At 37.8% G+C, this 20,003-nt stretch overlaps 3 protein-coding genes across 3 annotated transcripts; 1 reads left to right on the top strand and 2 right to left on the bottom strand.

The window, feature by feature from the left end:
* Positions 1–918: 918 nt before the first annotated feature.
* Positions 919–2,090, top strand: cryba2a (crystallin, beta A2a; the record flags this gene model as incomplete). The annotated part of the gene is made up of 4 exons (XM_079431808.1): positions 919–1,079; positions 1,288–1,429; positions 1,687–1,829; positions 1,943–2,090. 4 exons carry the CDS (start codon positions 919–921, stop codon positions 2,088–2,090), a joined length of 594 nt encoding a protein of 197 aa, XP_079287934.1.
* A 9,103-nt stretch (positions 2,091–11,193) lies between these two features.
* On the bottom strand, positions 11,194–12,120 carry LOC306879425 (cyclin-dependent kinase 5 activator 1-like; the record flags this gene model as incomplete). The annotated part of the gene is made up of 1 exon (XM_079432362.1): positions 11,194–12,120. The coding sequence occupies one exon, from the start codon at positions 12,118–12,120 to the stop codon at positions 11,194–11,196; it is 927 nt and encodes a 308-aa protein (XP_079288488.1).
* A 1,185-nt stretch (positions 12,121–13,305) lies between these two features.
* Positions 13,306–18,918, bottom strand: LOC306879424 (protein Wnt-6-like). Its single transcript, XM_079432361.1, has 4 exons — positions 18,621–18,918; positions 17,909–18,129; positions 16,738–17,063; positions 13,306–14,960 (listed from the first exon to the last, which is right to left on the bottom strand). Exons 1-4 carry the CDS (start codon positions 18,692–18,694, stop codon positions 14,499–14,501), a joined length of 1,083 nt encoding a protein of 360 aa, XP_079288487.1. The 5' UTR covers positions 18,695–18,918; the 3' UTR covers positions 13,306–14,498.
* Between the last annotated feature and the right edge of the window lie 1,085 nt (positions 18,919–20,003).

Genomic DNA, 20,003 nt, shown 5'->3' with positions numbered 1-20,003 from the left:
ATCAGTGATCTGGATATTTCTTGAGCGGACACCATGCATCTGCAGTCAGTGGACATTGCAAGGGCATTTAGAGTGTGTAAATGTGTCTGTGTTAAACTATGGCTGGGCCTTGTTTTTTCTGATGAGTCAGAAAACTGAAGCCCCTGTTAGACAATAACAGGACTTAAGCTCTCTTTTGACACATGTTGCTGAGCTGGCGGTCCCTCTGCACATTCTGCAGTAACTGCAGTGACAGCAGCTATATAAACACCCCGTATTGGATCGACCCCCAACGTTAATTACGCCAAATCTCTCCCACAAACTGCATGTGAGTATGAGTCGCCGTCATGCTGCCAAAATCAACATCATATACTTCATGAAAGTGGATTTAACTGTGAAAATGGATAAACTGATGCTCATTTGATGCACAATCATCATGGATCGTCATGATTGCAGGAGGCCTTTGTGAATCTTTCCATGGACTGAAAAGTCACCAATTTCTGGTGGCTACTAAATGAATTTTCATGGCAGTGTTGGAATTGAGTCATTTCAGCCATTGCTGGATTCATAGGGCCCTATTACCTGTAATGGAAAACTTAAACTATTGATTTTCTCTGGTTGTTTTAGTGCAAAGAAAGGACCTTGTCAGAAGGATAAGAGAAAGGGTCCTTCCCTTTCTCTTGTCGCAGCTAAACTGAAAGCGCCTAATTGTACAAAATGCATTTATTCTTAACTGACCTAAAACAAGGTCCCTCTTGCATTGTCAGTAATCTTTCTTTTGATAACTTGACACTAATAGTAAAGCATTGAGGTCATAGGTTAGGCCTGAATGTTGAAAAGTTATGTTAGTGATCTGTCAGGTGAGGGCAGGTGTTGTTGTATTGTTAACCTTATCCCTTAATGTTGTCAGTAGCTGGAGAGAGCAGACAGGCGGCCATCATGAATCAGCGAGAGCAGATGGAGCAGCGGGGGCAGTGGAGGATCACAGTGTGGGAAGAGGAAAACTTCCAGGGCAAGCGCTGTGAGTTCATGCTGGAGTGCCCAAACATTCTGGACAGGGATTTCCAAAAGATTCGATCTATGAAGGTGGACAACGGCCCGTAAGTGTGTGTGTGTGTGTGAAAGCTCATTTTTCTATTTTTTCCCCAATGTTTTACATGCGTGTAATTTTTTTTATAAGTTGAGGTTCTTTTTGCGCTCTCTCTCTCTCTCTAAAAAAAAATTATATATATTGCAACAATGTATATATATTTGTAAATATGTTTTCTGGGAGATAATCTGAATAATTTTTACTAATTTGTTTTGCAGCTGGGTGGGATATGAGTACCCAGAGTATCAGGGTCAGCAGTTCATCCTGGAGAAGGGAGATTATCCCTGCTATCAGGCCTGGAGCGGAAACAGCAGCTACCGCACTGAGCACCTGCTTTCCTTCAGACCCATCAAGTGTGCTGTGAGTTTTGCATTTAATGCATTTAAGTGTCTCATTTATTTATTTACATCAGATTTGTTTGTGAAATATCACAAAATAAATATTGTGATAGACTGAAAATGGCAATGTGTGATAAAGAAATAATAGGTCTAGAGTCTACCTGCTCCAATGAAATGTACAGATAATTTTAACTTTATTAAAATGACATCTTGCATCTGACAGATAAACCTCTCAAAGCATACTTTCTGGTTCTAATTTTTGTCCTGTTTCATCACCAGAACCACAGTGACAGTAAAATTACCCTGTATGAGTGTGAGGACATGATGGGACGCAAGTTTGAGATGTGCGATGACTACCCCTCTCTTCAAGGCATGGGCTGGTGCAGTAAGGAGGTTCCTTCTATGAAAGTCAACTCTGGAGCGTAAGTCATCCTCCATTTGTTTCAGTAGGCCTATAAGTTATATATGTTTTACTTCTCTCTGCACAGAGATTTATCTCAATAATAATAATATGTTGTTCTTGTACCTACTGCAGCTGGGTGGGCTACCAGTTTCCAGGTTACCGTGGATACCAGTATATCTTTGAGAGAGACAGACGTCAGGGAGAATACAGGAACTATAACGATTACGGCACCCAGGCCCACAGCAATCAGATCCAATCAATCCGCAGAATTCAGCACTAACTCCGCCCTCACTCTACTCCTATTGGCTACTGTGTATCAAGTGATAGCGTGATATTGAGACGAAGTAGGCAATAAACGCTTTTTCAAACTCCGGAAAAAGAGTGTGCTTGTCGCCATTCCTTTGATTTATCCAAACCGTGCCCAGAAAATCTAACGTTAGATCGTTAAAAACTGGAGTGTTATTATTTTTTAACAAATTGACAATAAGGCTATCCAAGCCTTTGTACTTACAGTATAAAGATTTAGCATATTGTTAACAGAGCTTTTCAATTCAGATTAGACATTTTTAGATTAGATTTTTTTTTTAATGTCAAAGACATAGAATGTATATTGTTCTTGTCGGATTGTATTTTATTTTCAATAAACAAAAGCACGAGATTATGGCTGTTAGTGTTTCTACTGTGTGCAGTGTTGCCATATCTATTGAGTTTTGCTGCGAAAAATGTTTTTTTTTTTTTTTTTTTTTATGATGACTTTGCATTGTTTATTTGAATACTACATAGAAGTGGGTTTAAATCCCCTTATTTGATCAGATATTTAATATGTAAGTAAATAATCGAGAGCTGTCCGCGGTGCTGACATCTTCTTGCTGTATAGCCTAATAAAGGGCAAGACTAACAAACCATTCATAATATTTGAGATCTATGTACTGGCGAGATACATCTTTTTCATTAATTTGTAAACTTCAAAAAAGTTTCCATTTGATTTTCATTGAATTATGTTAAATAAGAAAATTAAGAAGAATGAAGGAGAATATGAAAATGTAGTCAGCACGCACGACTGAAGCACAGCGGCTTTAAAACAGCACAACACAACACAATCGGTTACAAAGGTCTAGCAAATGTAGTATTTTGATTAAAATATTATGAGACAGCAGGTTGGCAGCACACAAAATGATCATTAAGCGCCATCTGCTGGTTATTTTCATATATACAATAGGTGCAGACCACAGTTTAGCAATAATTTAAAAACGTTTCCAACATTTTTATTTGTTTAACAATTTGCATTTTGTTTAAAAGTCCTTAAAAGATGATTCAGAAAAATGTATACAAAATTTATACAACAGATACAGTAGGCAGACAAAGAAATATATAGTTAGGCGGCCAATTTCGTAATGATCAACATGGGCCTATAAAACAAAATCTTATAATATTGAAATATGTATCCTATAGCTATGCAAAATGTTATGATTGGGACTGCATAGCTTAGTTTGCATTTCTGTTTTTGTTATATTATTAATTATATGAATTTGTAAACTAGGACAAACGTATATACTACTTTAAATTATATTAATAATTAATTTGCAAATCTCCAATGTTGCCACATGATGGCGTCCTTGCTCTTTGCATTGAAACGTTGTGTTTGCACTTATTTTAAGTTGTTAGAAAGATGAAAATAAGTTTTTTCTTTTTTATTACAAGTTTACACTTGGTATACGATTTTTTGTTTGTTTGTTTTTTGTTTTTTAGCTGTAACGCTCTGCAGATGATAATAGTGTCCTAATTAAGCTCAATGTTGCATAACTCATCATTCATGAAACAAGTTCATTTCAGCTACAACCAGCTCAGGAGTCAACAATAGTGTCATTATTTAGCTCAAATCAATTCAATATAGCAAAGTCTGTCATTATCCAACTAAATGTTGTTCTCCAATAGTGCCAGTGCACTTGAAGGGATATTTGAAAAAAATTAAATTTGCTTAAAACGTACTCACCCTCAGATCATCCAAGATGAAGATGAGTTTGTTTCTTCATTGGAACAGATTTAGAGAAATTTGTGGAGAAAAGATCTGGACACCCTCTGCAGTGAATGGGTGCCATCAGAAAGAGAGTTACTTTTAACAGCTGAGAAAAACATCACAATAATCCGCAAGTAATCCAAATGACTCCAGTGCATCAATTAGCATCTTGTGAAGTAGAAAGCTGTGTGTTTGTAATAAACAAATCCATCATTACCACATTCAAACTGTTCAAACATCAAACTGTTGCTGTATACATAAAATTGCTTTCACCACTGAAAAAATAACATAGTCTCATCAGGAGAGAAATCTGCAGAGATCAAGTACTGCTAACAAGTCCGTTCTAAACAAATATGTTAATGGCTTTGGTGTGGGGAGGGAGCGCTGTTATGAGATTAAGGATGGTCTAAAGTAAAAATGCCTTTATGATGGATTTATTTGTTTGTTTGTTTGTTTAGATGCAGCTTTTCACTTCACAAAACAATAACTGATGGACTAGGCGTTGTGTGGATTACTTGTGAGATTATTTGTAATTCTCATTCTGATGGCACCCATGCACTGCAGAAAATCTATTGGTGAGCAAATTATGTAATGATGTAATGCTACATTTCTCAGAATCTGTTCAGATGAAGAAACAAACGCATCTACATCTTGGACGGCCTAAGTAAATTTACAGCACCTTTTCATTTTTTGGTAACTATTCCTTTAAATTGATAACTGAATGTCTTTTAAACCCTAAATTTAATAGAAAAAGCAAATGACTGATTGTAAGAAATTCTACTAGACATTCTATTTTGACTTAAATGGGTTAAAAGCTTCCGAGGATGCTGATGCAGACTCGTCGACCTGGTTAAGACAGAATGAGGCCTCTGCACTTTAAAGAACTAACACTGATTTAGAGATTAAATTTAGCATTATAGACAGATTTATCTTTCATATATGTATATACATATATCTTCAAAATATGGTCCAAAATGGATATGAAGGAAAGAGATTATTTGCAAAAACAGATAAATCCGTTTTTTTATTTCAAAAATCACGTTTTATTATTGTTATCATGTTTTATTATGTTTTATTGTGTTAGTTTGCTGCATTTTTAGTTACTTATTAACCTAATCAAAATAACCCAACTGCAGTTTGATTGAGATTAGCTGGAATACAATGATAAAACAGAGTTATCTGTTTTTGCAAATGAACACTTTGTATGAAATACCTATTTTTCATATTATAAGCATCATGGTACAGCTACACTCTTACTTAACCATGTAAAGTCTGACATATGAAATGATAGGCTGTAAATATATTTTTAAATGCAGAATTTTATTATAAATTTAGACTAAATTATTATATTAGGCAAAAAGTATCTAAGTTAGAAAGTCATTAGAAAGTCTTTAGAGGGTTAAAGACCTTACAAAACCTTCTGATAAGCTCAACTCCACTGAAAACATACACACGTAACCTGCTGCTCTATTCTGCCCTGACTTGCCCTGTACATACAAGCTGAATCCTGAAGATGCTGAGTGAGCTTATGTTCAGGGCTTATATAATCATATCTCTCAGCTCTGAGACTTTATTCATAATTGCGCCAGGTGGGTGGAAGAAGCCTAATCCACATTGAGTCTCACTGTGGAGCATCGGGAATGTTTTGTGGGGTTCTTAAAGGCCACGAGGAGGAGCAAAACACATGAATATTGTCACTTACCATGAAGGGAAAGGGACATATTGGGGTATAGCTGGTGCAGATGTCTTTTTAATGTAAAAAATGTGCAGTGTTGGATCAGAGCTGATGCAAAATGGGTCTTTCGGTGTAACTGATATTATCAATGTTACCACATATACTGAAAAATAATTCCAAAGTAACTGATCTTTAATAATAACTATTGTTTCAAGTCAGTCTTCTGATTCAGTCCTTATGCTCATTTATGTTTGTATGAAATCATCAAAGCTGCATTGATGACTCCCCCTCTTTCACATTATCTAACCATCGTGTGGGCGAGTTGCTTTTGCTGGAAGTCTTTGGCAAAATTTCACGAATGTTGTGTCTGGGGACAAAAATTACTGTTGCAAAGAAAAAGAGTTTGAATAATATAAATAACATTACCTCATTGTTTATTCTGCATGAACGCTTGTGTCATAAGTTTGTTAATAAAAGCTTGTAAATCCAAAAGAGGAAATAGCAATAGAACTCAGCTCATATACAGTGTCCTCCATAAGTATTGGAACAGTAAAGACAAAATTGCTCTGTTGGCTGTGGAGTCAAGACATTTACAAATATGATTAAAAGATGAATATGAGACAAAACTACATAATGTCACATTTTATTATTGGGTGATTCAACACAGATGTTTTACCAGCTAAGAAGTTCAGCACTTTTAGAGTTTCATCCCTCTATTTGATGTGAGCATAAGTATTGGAACAGTTGCCTCAGGTCTTTCTAAGTGATCAGCTGTGTCCTGTTGCATTAATTCTTCAGATATTAAAAGCAGGGAATGTGTTGTATAAGTTATATCCATTACTTCTGTATTCTGAATCTTGCATTCGATGATGACACACACAAACCAGGATGAAGATGAGGGAGCTGACTTTGAGAGAAAAGCAAGCAATTTGGATGCTAAAAGAAAAGAGGAAGTCAGTTAGAGCTCTAGCAAAAACAAAGGGCATGGAGAAATCAAAAATTTGGAAACCACTAGCGACACCAGCAACCACCAACGACATGATCGGCTGAGAAAACAACAGTAGTTGATGACAGACAAATCATAAAAGCTGTGAAAATGAACCTTAAAAGACATGTCTATAAAATCACCAACAACTTCCAGAAAGCTGGGGTGATGCTCTGACAATCTACTGTCCTCGGGAGATTTTGACACAGAATTACAGATGCTACACAGCAAGATGCAAACCTCTGACCAGCACCAAAAATAGAAAGGCAAGATTAGTGAAGTGACATTCAGCCAAGTATGGTGACCCATACTCGGAATTCGTGCTCTGCATTTAACCCATCCAACGTGCACACACACAGCAGTGAACACACACACACCGAGATTAGAGTTTGCAAAAAAGCACAAAGGTGAACCAGAAGAGTTTTGGAACTGTGTTTATGGACCGATGAGACAAAGATGAACCTTTATCTAAGTGATGGGAAAGCAAAAATGTGGAGAAAAAAGGGAACTGCAAATGATCCCAAGCATACAGCCTCATCTGTAAAGCATGGTGGAGGTGGTGTCATGGTATGGGCGTGCATGGCTGCCTCTGGAACAGGCCCTCTCAACTTTACTGATGACTTAATGTATGATGACAGTAGCAGAATGAATTTGGAAGGGTACAAAACCATCTTGCCACCAATATTCAAGACAATGCCTCCAGATTAATTGAGAAGTGCTTCATATTGCATCAGGACAATGACCCAAAACACCCTGCCAGTTCAGTCAAGGAATTTATAAGGGCAAAGAAATGGAAAGTCTTAGATTGCCCAAGTCAATCTCCAGATTTAAATCCGATTAAACATGAATTTCATCAGCTGGAGAGGAGAGTAAAGGCAGAAACTCCCCAAAACAAGCAACAATTGGAATTGGCTGCATTAAAGGCTGGGAAAAGTATTTCAAAGGATGAGACCAAGAGTCTGGTGATGTCTATGGGTCACAGACTCACTGCTGTGATTGTGCGCAAGGGATCTGCAACTAAATAATAGCTTTTAATCTTTTATATCTGCCTTATGTTCAACTGTCCCAATACTTATGCTCACATCAATGAGTGGGATGAACTCTGAAAGTGCTGTTCTTTTTATTTGGTAAAACATGTATGTGTTGAAACGGCTAATGATAAAATGTGACATTCTGTAGTTTTGTCTCATATTCATCTTTTAAACATATTTGCAAATGTCTTGACCCCACAGCCAACAGAGTAATTTTGTCTTTACTGTTCCAATACTTATGGAGGGCACTGTATATATATATATATATATATATATATATATATATATATATATATATATATATACATTTATATATTATTTCACTTACAATTTTATGGCATATAATGGCATATTTTTATGTCTGTTCTGTTCATTTTTAAAACTGTTTTATGTCTTTATTTTTATATTAGATGTGGATTATGTCTTCCACTTTTAGCCGAGTGTCTCGGAGGGGCTAACTGCATGCACAGGGAGAATAGAGTAATCTCATAGACAAGATTAGCCCATACCAATATAGCCTGAAGTACAGAAAGACATAAGCCCCTTCCTGAATAAGGTGTGATGTACAAAGATATACAAACTATTACAAATCCTGTGCTGATGACCTAGAAAATGAATGATATTAACTGATATTCAACTTCACAGGATCAACTGTGTTATATGAATTCATTAGGATGTCAGTGTGTTTGCAACTGAATTTTTCATGTTTGTCTGTGTTTTGACAGAAAAGCTGACCTCTTTACAAAATGACATCAACAGGGACATTCTGCTTGCAGTTTTTTATACCTGAAATCATTTGTTATGCTTGAGAAGTTATCATTGCATCCTTTGACTTTGTTTAGGACATGAGCCCACCTGTGTCCTGCCTGCTATTGGACAAAAAATTTGAACAGCAAATTCCTGAGTTTACCATTTAATGTGCGTTTAGTTCGAAAATGTATGCAGAATGTTTGTAAAAAAAAAAAAAAAAACAAATTAATAATAGTTTAGCTTAATAAAATGTCCAATAATTATCTGTCAAAAACGGTAGTATTTTTAAATTGTACATGCTTAAATATTTGCCTACTGTAATTAAAAAAATATTTTATTTAATTCAGGTATATTTAGGCACTTTTTACCATTGAGATGACTGCAGAAAAAAGCACACAATTACTCTAATTTAACCCTATTTATTAGATATTGTTTAAAGCAAAAAACGGAGTGATCTTGAACAGACATGTGTCCAATTGATTTGATAAGGAGTGTAAAATATTTATGGTTGGCTTCGTCTTTTCTGTGGTCCCTGGATCTCACTTCCCGCTGCTGGCGTTTCCACGGCAACCGCATTCCTACGGCTGCATCCGTCCGTGGTACGGCTCCAGCAGACAGCGGTATACACTTACATAAACTGCTTACTTAACAAGAACATTGAAGGTTCATTCAGGAATAACGCTGCCTAATTCATGCTTGCTGGTGCATTTCTTCATTGTATATGGCTTAAGGGCTATACCAACCCATCAACATTCACATCTGCAGCCTCGCTGCTTCACTATCAAGAGCATCGATTGAATAGGAAGGGCATTTATGCACATCAATAATGATAGGTGCTATATTGCAGGTAATAATAAAACTCTAGGGCGTCCGGTTTCATATTTAGAGACAGCTGTTGTACGAGATACCCACATTTGCGTTTCTCAGCCCACGCTCGGGCTTTGGATCAGACCCTTTAATATAGCCGTTGTTATAGAGACGGAGCGGAATGCGCCCACAGAATTCCTATGGCCCGGTTCTGCAGCCTTCCGTCACAATGGCACTTCTATCAGACTGCACCAAAATCCAGCCAATCAAATGTTCGAGCTCCCGAACCACGTGTTTTATTCACAAATTCTGGGGGTTCTCTCGTTTCAAACCAGCTGCTTCTTACTCGCTCAATGACTCATGCACCCCTGAGGCAATTTTCACTCTCAAGACGTTTCTCTTGAGGACTACCTGTACCGATAGCAGAAAGTGAAAAGTAGCCTATGTCAGTGCCCTTTGTCCAGCAGTGTCAGCATTTTTTTTCAATAAGATAACATAATATATTACACAGAGAACATTTTTATACGTACATATTGTTAAATTTTAAATATATTTATAGCCTATAATAATATTTAGCTAATAAGTATGTATTAAATATTAAAATGTTTCAAAACGCATTAAATAAACGCAAATAAATAGACAGTTTTAAAATGTATATTTAAATCCCGCATTTATTGTAATCCTTTTACAAAACTGATAATTTGATTACTGAGGTAATCAAGTCGTATACCTGACGTCTGGAAGTCTAATGTTTTCATTATGTGACAGACAATTGTTAGAACCGAGAGACCAAGTAGAATATTGATTTTTAATTTACTGTAATTTCTGAAACGTGATATGTTAGAGTCGTGTCGAGGTTTGTAAGATAATCGACCAAGTTCAAGGTCCCCGCATATTTAGTCACGGACATAGTTTCCATATCTATGTGGGTCTATTAACAAAAGTAACGCAGGAACTGAAGGCGATCTTCAGCACCACGGCTAGCAACCAGCTATGAGTCAAAAAGGAGCCCATATATTTATACACAGAACTTAGTCACCAACGATTGATTAAATGTAGGTGTCTGTTGTCCGGAATTAACATAAAACGATTTTGCACAGCTAGACGTAAAGTGAAAAGCCTCCGGTGAATCCATGCACTGGATTTATGTTGTTACTGCGCCGCTTATCCGACTGATTATCTTCAAGCATATGCGGTCATTTGACTGCACAGGAATGACGTAGACACTATCCCTAGGCTACACTGTTGCTTGCTCTCATGCATGATTTTAATTCAAATTTTACCAATGGTCGAGTTTTGTTGAAATATTGAAAAGCAAAAGCAAAGCATTTTAGCCAGATTTCTATTTGCATGCAGTATTATGCCAGCGCCAACCAATGTCAGAAAAACCTTGACCATTTATGCCTAGATGAAAAACGCAGCAAAAAGGACACTTCAATCACGAACCGATGCATCGACTGTCCCCTTTTCATCATCAAAACAATAAAGAAGTGGCAGAGAGTCTGAGGGTATTTGTATTCATATATTTTCAAATATACAATATAAAACATTACGTTTTATACTATGACAATTGGCACATATGACTGTAGAGAATCGTTTTGTTGTAAAACAGTACATTCAACGTTCAGATAGATAGCATCAGGCGCCACAGGAGACAAGAGGAGAGTCTCTGTTGCAGGCCAGCACCCTGGACAGCTCAGCGTTTCTGAAACTAATAGAAAAATAAGACCCCAACACTGACGCACAAGCTAATAATTTACATCTCTCACTTTAGCTCGGCACCGGATAGCGTTGTTTTTTCTTCTTCTTCATCTTCAAAAACCACAATGATGATACGAGTAGAATATTTTAAGCATGCATTAAGTAAACTATGAAGAAACCCCAGATCGCGCTCGTAACATTCACTGGGTCATGAAGGTTGTATTTTACACATGTACTAGCGTAAACCCCCTCTCATGGAGGTGACGCGAAATCCCCCTGTCCGTTTCCAGTAAACCAGCACTAGAGTGAAACACTCTTCACACCTTCAGCAGTCGGGCCTTACATTCATTTCACCCTTGAAGGAAGGGTGTGGAGAGGTATCAGGGAGCTTCTCTCTCCCGTTGACACGAGCCAAACTTAGCGGTCCAGGTTATTATTCCATCTTCCGTTCGTATCGCTCGAGCCACCCTCGTTCTTGAGGTCTTGGAAGACCTCGGTGAAGAAATGCGGGTCGGAGTTGATCTGCAGCATTTTGGCACTCAGTTTGTCAATGATCCGCAGAGAGCGCTCCCAGAACACCTCCTTGTTGGTCTCCACCAGGAAGGGCTTGAGCGGGTACGAGATCTCGTTGCCCATGTAAGAGTAAGCCAGGTACAGGCAGGTGAGAAAGGTGGCCTGCAGCTCGTACTCGCTGGGAATATCCTCGGTCACCGCCTCCCGGCAGAGCAGGTAGACGAACACCAAGTTGGCGGGAGTGATGAAGCCCTGGTCTTGCCAGCCTTGGATGAGCAGCGACCGGTCGACGTTTCGGAACCAGAGGATGATCTCATTTGGGCTCAGCTCTTTGAGTTTGTAGCATCTCCTGCACATGAACTCGCTCAGGCAGCGAAGGAGCTCTCCTGTGGAGGCTTGCACGATGACTCGTCTAGGCGAGATGATGGAGCGGCTGCTCGGTTGCCGCTGGACCGACAGGAGCTGCTTTCCGTTCTGGGACGCATTCTGGGTTTGACTGGATCGAAGGCTTTTATCCGGTACTGTAGGGACTGGCACTGCGAGTGGCCCAGGCTTCGTCTTGCGCTCGGAGCCTGACTGAGACTTCTTAAGATTTTCGGTGTTGAGCTGGTCAACGGGGTTAGTGATCTGATAAACGGGTGGGTTCGGGTTCACTTTCTTGGCACTCTTCTTCTTGGCCGAGGCAGCGACTAACCGCTTCCACGTCAGAGCCGATATCAGGACCGAATGGCGCTTGAGACTCTTCTCCGTCTTGCCGCTAGCTCCATCCGTCTTCTCATCCAGAATCCCTCCTTTTCTGGACGTGGGAGAAATCGAGAGCACCGTGCCCATCTTTTCCACTGACGACCAACACCCACCGGCCCTTCGGAATGCGCTGTCTCGCCTTTCGTTCCGTTCAGTGCCTCGGGGAGGTGCGACTTCAGAGTCACAGGTTCACGTCCATTTATGTTTCGCGTGACCACCGGGTATACAGTGGGGAAAACAGCTGTTGAGTTGATAAGGTTAGCGTACCTATGTAATAATCGATGCTCGCCTCAGTCACTCGCGCGCGCTCCGCCACTCCTTCTGCATCCCACTGCGCGCGCAGCCTCAGACAGCGGGAGCAATGGGCAGGACTTGTAATGTGTAGCCGGGCAAAAAAACTAAAGGTACAGACCTGTAAACCGGGATAAGCCTCCTCCGTCTGCCAATCCTGACGCGACGTGAAACGACTGATGTCTGCTTTCACCAACCACGGAAGCTTTAAACACATTTGCCCACATCTTATATGGGTTAGACAGTCTCTTTCAGATTTCTATTTTTATACAAGCGGTTCAGAGAGTATTTGTGGATTTTTCCCAACATTGGGAAACAGTGTATCTCATAATTACAGTTCAACATGTCAGCTAACAAGGTAGCTCACCAGATCTCTCTGACAAACACAGACACACAATCAGTTCCCAAAATGTCTCACAGCTGCTTCGAAGTTGTAAATAAAATAAAGATTATTGGAGTTTTACAAGAAAAAATGTCATGTTTAATTTGGTGTTACTTGCTGTTTGTAATTAATTGTTAAAATTACTAGCAAATTCTGAATGAAAACACCAACATATTTAAGTAAAGAGAAATAAGGGCAATAAGTGGGCAAATAGATGATAACAATTTTTTTTTAATTATATATTTGTAATTTCATTTCACACTGTTTCTTAAAAAAAATCAATGATTTAAATCATTCATACTTTTTAAAATCTGTATATACACCGTAACACAAATATGGTCTTTTAAACCCTAGTGGTACAGGTGCATTGCTAATAGTGGCCTCAGACACTTTTGCAGCATTGAAGAGCCATGTTTATGCTCCACTTTGTGGACATTCATTTGTAGACAAGCATAAGATGAAAGGCGAAATCTTATAACATCGGCATTGTGAAAAAGCCCACTATCATGTTGTTGTTATATACTGTAAAAAGAGGTAAACCTGCGATTGTTACCTAAATATTAAATTATTTTCTTGAAAAATGTTTATTTTCTTTTATTGTGATGTTACTTCTAAATTTTGGTTTTATAAACATAGCTGTTCAGACAATTTATCCTATTGCTCTACAATATATTCTCTTTTTAAGTGTGATTTAAATTTTCATACATCTCTGATGCTGTAAACATGGTTTTTGCTTGGTAAATATAATTTTCAAACATCTAAGCGCTCCTTCAATCTATTATGTGAGTTTGTGAAAATATTTCAGAACATTAAATATTGACACATGAAGCACATTTTTAGGTTACCATTTTTCCAGTGTATAGCCTACTATTTGTTACAAATATATTCAGTTAATAAAATGCATGTGCAGATGGAAATTTCTGGAACACAATGTACAAATGTTTAATAAAAATAATAATACTTTCTAATAGACCAACAAATGTTCTAAATCAGTCAGGTACTGACTGCATCTTTACGTCTGCTAGGCAACTGTCAGTCAGGGGTTCAGCACCTTGGACAATACTGACATTTTTTTTTTTTTTTTTCAGATACCAAGGATACAGAATAAGAATCAGAATCAGAATGAGCTTTATTGGCCAAGTATGTTTACACATACAAGGAATTTGTTGTAGTGACAGAAGCTCCACAAACCACATAGCTTTAATTTGGGAGTGTGTTAGAGGATGCTTTTATCTAAAGTTTCTCAAGCTCAACAGTCTATTCCCAGATTTTCAGTGTTCTGAAAATGTAGAGAAATACACTAATTTCAACATACTAATTTCTCTTAATAAAGGACCAGCAGGTGGCAGTAAGATGTATGTTTATTGTCAAAAGCAGCCATAAAAGCTCTGACTCTACTTCAAGTCTACTTATTATAAACGACTTTGGGCTTGCCTTTTCAAACAGTTGCTTATAGTTTTAGGCAGTCAAGGGACGTATTTGTGTTTTGTTTTTTCCTAAAACCAGGGGTCCCTAATTTTGGGCTTGCATTTGTTCAGACCAGGTCGCTTATTTCTCTAGCAAAACCTAGCAACACTGCTCCCACCTGACTTGCTGACTTGATATTGCTCAGTTTTGTGGACCATCAAAAAAATACATGTGAGCAAGAGGATGATAAGCACCTGTTTTCACATGTCTTCATTCTGCACAGAAGACACTCCTATGCATAGGAGAGAAAACAAATGTGCTCTTCCTCCAGCTCAAACACAACTACTATAGATGCAATTCTGTTTTTTAACTCCTTGAGTGGACTTCACAAGCAAAGGCTGACGTCCTTTCTCACAGAACATCTCTGGCACTGAACCTCACAGCACCAGTGAAACATACACTGACAGTTTTCCTCATATTCCAGTGTGTAATCTGCAAAACCTTTACCGCAGCACAGGCTGTCACAGCCTCCATGTCCTGTCTCTGTGCTGTTACACACACGACCCTGTGTGCCTTCTGTACCCGTCCTTTGATTGGACTGACAGAAATCAGGTGACTCAGCTGAATAGATAAGGATGTTAGCATCCAGGGGAGGGGTATCCGGATCGATAGGGACTAGCGATTTACCATCATTACCACCCATCACGCGGACAGCCTTATGGAAGCTCTGCATGAGGTAGTCACCAACCTGACGGAAGAGAGGCATCTTCCTCCAGCAGCTGCGAAGAGTGCAAGAACCAGAAAGGCCATGACATTTACACTCGGTCCGCATTTGTATCCGTATGGCCTGTATGCACATAAAATAAGAGAGAATTAAGAAAAAAAGACAACATCTGCTCTTTTTCTTCAACTGTTCATCTGTCCTGCATTTCATCCAGTCCAGTCTCTTAAATTAAGAGCAAATTTCAGATGTAAAGCAGCTCTACAAAAATACTATAGTCATTATTCAGCTCAATTTAGCTAAAAAAAAATAGAAATGAAACAACCATGTCATTTATTTAAAGTGCAAATATTATGGTTTGACACCAGATTGTTGATGTGCAGAACACATACTGACTACCTTTACTGACTGTAGAAATTATTATTATTTTTTTTAATTATTATTATTACTATCATTGTTATTATCATTATTATTTTTATTTATTTTGTTGTTGTTAGCACATAACATTTTATATATATTTTTTTTTTAAAAAAGACATTGCAATCGATGTTAAGGTCTTTGAGAGTTGTCTTTATTTATATAAAGTAAACTAAATCAATTACTAACAAAATTTTGAAAAAGGAATAAAAGTGAAACTTTCATATCCGCTTTTTTAGTTAAAAAAGTAAAAAATTTCACTTTCATATTATAGTTAGCTTTTGTTGATGGTGAATATAATGGATAAAAAGTAAAAAAATATTATATTAACCTACATTAAGTAACATTTGGCTTACATCTAAAGAAAATATATTAAGTATTGTCTGTATAATAAATAATGTTTTTACTTTTTACTGCCTGTACGTGTACTTGTGTTACATACAGGTAGAGTGTGTTGACTACTATGGATATTGGTGAGTGTGTAATTTTAAAGGCTACATTATTATGATGAAACTAAACAAAAACTGAAAAATATATAATAAACGACTGTAATAAAAAGCTCTGTGAAGTTCAATGAAATCCCTAATATTCCCAAATCTACATTTCAATAAGAATCTCAGACTGCATAAAAACTTCTACAATATACAAACATCAGTAACCACAAACAGTACTGAAAGAAATACAAGGCAAACTTTTCATCAGGTTGCATGATACGCCAGTATGTAGCGACAAGTGTCTGTCTTTAACTGAGTCTTTCAGGGACTCATTCGATTCGTTCAAAACACTCATTAATTCAGGAACGAAACTGTGTTGATGTGTGGTGCGAGGCGCCACTGTTGAGTCTGTTTTGACTTGTTGTGGAACTATTTTTGTTGGCAGGATCAAAAATAGACAAAATATCTGGGAATATTGTGTCTAAAATGTAAGTGACTCAATATATTAACCTACTGTTTATTAAACCGTTGTGCAAAAGTAATATTATACTTGCTTGGTTTGAATTTCCCACAATTTTATGCCAAAAAACATTTTTATTTGTCTACATAAGTGTAAGGATGAAAAGTGAAGTGGTGGAAGTGTTTGTAATCAGTGAATAACCGCAGTTAGCAACAGTACAGCCAGTAGCTGAATGGACCACTGATGTCCTCACAGACTGTGATGACACATATATCCGCAATAAGTAACATAGTAAATTTAGAAAAAAAAAAATTAAATTTTCATTTAAGGTAAGAGATTAGACTACAAAAGAGATTAAAGAGTAATCACTTCAGATGATGAAGGAGTGATGTAGATTTTACATTATTTCGCTGTTCTGACTGTTGTCCATTTCTCTCTATATATTTTTTTCCCCCTCTTTTAGAGGTTGTGTAAAAGCAATAGTTATTTTTTTCTTTTGCTATTGCTATTACAAAAGTTATATTTACTACAATGCCCCATGTAAAATGCTATCCTTCTGTGTTCAAAGCCAAACACAGAAATGTAAACGTACCTGTCTTCCTGCCTCATTGTTGTGCAGGTCAATAAGGGTCCTGATGTCACTCTTGCCTTTTCGCTGTCTGGTGTCCATGAACTGACGAGACTTCTCGTAGCCAAAGTCCACATCATCTCCACAGCCCCCCCATTCCCAGCGCCCATCTTGGACAGGTGAAGCCTGGATGAGTACCTCCTCTGCCAGGGAGTCGTGATAAGTTTCAGAGGAACTCTGAAGGGTCACACAGCTGCACTGTGGCAGCGCTCCCTGACTGCAGGCTTGTGTTACTGCATGCAGCACCCCGGCAGCTGTGACAGCATACACAAATGCAGTTTCCCGGATATCTAGAGAACAGTTAAAAAACAGGGAAATATCTACAGTTTGTTTAAATACAAAACCTTATATTTTGTCTCATGATCATCTGAAAAAGTGCATTGTTTCATGTGCATCATCTTCATGGTATGTGTTTGAATATGATCTTTATCTGAACTCTTGTTTCAGGACAACACCCAATCTCACTTCTAAGATCACTTAAATATCTAAGAAATTGCCACATTAACAATAACTCATTTAGCAGATTCACATTCCTCACACATCTCCGTTGTCTTGACCTGCCTCAATACATGATGACCTGCCAAAAGAGCATTTTTCCCCTTAGTGTAAAGGATTCCTCCAAGACACACTCACTCTTGGTATCAGATTAACATGTACACAAGTCTAACTTATAAACTGCTGTACTTTGGCAACTGGCATGTCATGTTTGGATTTAAAGAAGGGGCAAACATAACAAACAAAATGTATTTTATTGGCAAGACGCCTCATCTCAGTCTCATTTAGACACATGCACTACAACGTAAACTAACCTACTAACAAAACAAAAAAAAGCTCTACTGCTTTTTTCTTCACTTATGTTATGTCAAGTAACTATTTTCATGGTCAAATTGATACAATCATGCCCTCTAATGGTCATACAGCTAACTACGTGGTGTTAATGAAGGCCTTCATTAAAGGGATATTTCATCCAAAAATGAAAATTCTGTCACATTCACTCACTCACGTTTTGCTGAACAAGGTCATTGTTAATCTAAGTGTTAGAAGGCTGACTGCATCCATTTCATCCACATTGAAAATCAACTGAGTTTTAATTGTATAAGTAAAAATAATGAGGAGCTTTTGTATTGTTCCTCACCTTGTTGCAGGATCTTGGCCAGGTTTCTGCTCTGACTGCTGCAGTTCCATCGACGATTGTGGAACTGATGTTGGCATTCTCGCATTCCCAACCGGGCACCTTTTGCCACTTCTTGAATTATCTCAGGCTGAGACTGGCACATGTCGGCATGCCTGCCTACCAACGTTCTAGTTCTACGGCAGATACTATTGGGATCCATCACTAGAGGGTTGCCATCCACCCTGGTGCAAAAAGAAATAGGTATATACAAGTAAATGCACTTCAAAACAAAGACACACTCACACACAGACATTGGGTTCAATTTGATAGTGCTTTTTCCAAATAAGAAACTTGGAAATTGTTGAAAGTTTTTTTTTTTTTTTCATAGTGGGGAATTTTCAGGAAATCTACAAAAATGTGATTCTAAAACTGTTGCTCGCTCTGTCCTTTTTCTCTCTTCCGTCCTCCTTTCATCCTTACATCCTTGACCATCCCTCTTAAAGTTATTTGCCATTAACAAACCAGTTTTTTCGCATCTTTCATTGCCTCTTGTTATTTAAAAAGGCCTGTTGAACCTGAATGCAAAGTCATAAATTCCTGTTTGTTGGTGTAACCCTAATTACCTAAAACAAAATTTTTAGAAGCAATGCTGCATGAGTTTTCAGAGAACTATATTTGAGCAGCTCAATAACAAGAATATTAACAAGCGTGAATAAAGCCGCATGCAGCTTACCTTCGTTGCAGAGGTGTGAGGGTCGTATTGAAGATAATAAGGAACAAGAAGACGTTCTTCTGCATTGAGAACATAATCCAGGGGTTTACATCCACAAACGGGTCAAATCTACCTGAAACTGTCCCACCGATGTGTCCGTGTTTTGTTGGCGAATTTTTGCACTGGCATCATATTCAGCAGCAAAAAAATAATAATAAATCCACTTCTGTAGTCAGACCAAACTGGCATCAAACAAGCATGTTTTCCGAGAGCGTTCACTGAGTAAAACCCGTGCAACTCACTTCTGAACAGCGCGTCTAACATCTATTGGCACGCGCGCATTCCACCTCTGTTGACGTATATAGCGTCAGAAAAATCCCTGTCAAGTCAAAAAGTTCAGGAGTTTGTAAACAAACGTTGAAGAAACCCTACATGACACTCGTTTAGTTGATGTAAACCCGCACAGCCCTTATTTGTTTTGGACCCAGAAATGATTCCCATGGATTAATGTCAACCAGAAAACTCGTCTCGCTTTGTTTTCGTTTTATTTCTCGTTTTCATCACAAATTTCAATTAGTGTTATGATGTCCAGCTGTCGTTTTTGTTATGTTTTTCATAAAGTGTTCTCTTGCCTGTGTTGACCTTGGCAGTCCTCTTGGCCCTACAGCTATATCAGTATCATGTGTTATCAGCCAGAACTTGTCTGTTAGAACATTTTCAAGCCAAACAGAATTAATTTCAAATGTCCATGCCAAACCTTCCCATCAAATTTCAGGAGCAGAGAAAAACTTTAATTGACTTGTTGATTTATCATAATCTTGTTTAGAATATCAAACTTTGATAAAACTTGTAAGAGCTCTAGTCTTTCTCTTTGGATGCATTGGGAAGCCTTTTATGGCCATTGATATTTTCTCGCATCTGCCTCTCTTTTTTTGCAAGATGACAACATAGTAATTAGTTATAGTGCTTGAGTTCATCAACTGGCAGAAGGTTAGTTTGATAATACATGAGACACACAACAAAAGGGACACTTCATTTTAGAAATTCATACTTAAAAAGTAATTTTTAGAATTGCTGACATGATATTTCTAAACCATATTTATAGCTTAATTATTAAATATTGATACAGTATTTCTAAATTGAATATGCATGTTTTAGAAACAAAACACAGAAAGAAAACAAAAACTTTATGTCCATGCATGCATTCTCCAAAATGCTTGCTGTATGCTGAACATATCTGGGAATTTAAATTGAATGTAGTTGATGGAATAGTTCACCCAAAAAATTAAACTTACTCTCAGGCCATCCAAGATGTAGATTATTTTATTATTATTATTTTCATTTGATCAGATTGGGAGAAATTTTGCAGTACATGACTTGGTCAGCAATGGATCCTCTGCAGTG

This window comes from Barbus barbus (assembly GCF_936440315.1).
Source record: "Barbus barbus genome assembly, chromosome: 13".
NCBI lineage: Eukaryota > Metazoa > Chordata > Actinopteri > Cypriniformes > Cyprinidae > Barbus > Barbus barbus.
Note: the sequence above shows the minus strand (reverse complement) of the source record. Positions and strands in the feature narration are given on the sequence as shown.

Excerpts from the sequence above, each read along its gene's own strand:
- LOC306879424 (XM_079432361.1), bottom strand. The coding sequence starts at position 18,694 with ATGTTCTCAATGCAGAAGAACGTCTTCTTGTTCCTTATTATCTTCAAT. Across the intron at positions 18,130-18,620 it reads CTCACACCTCTGCAACGAAG|GGTGGATGGCAACCCTCTAG; the intron begins GTAAGCTGCATG and ends TTTTTGCACCAG. Across the intron at positions 14,961-16,737 it reads ACAATGAGGCAGGAAGACAG|GCCATACGGATACAAATGCG; the intron begins GTACGTTTACAT and ends ATGTGCATACAG.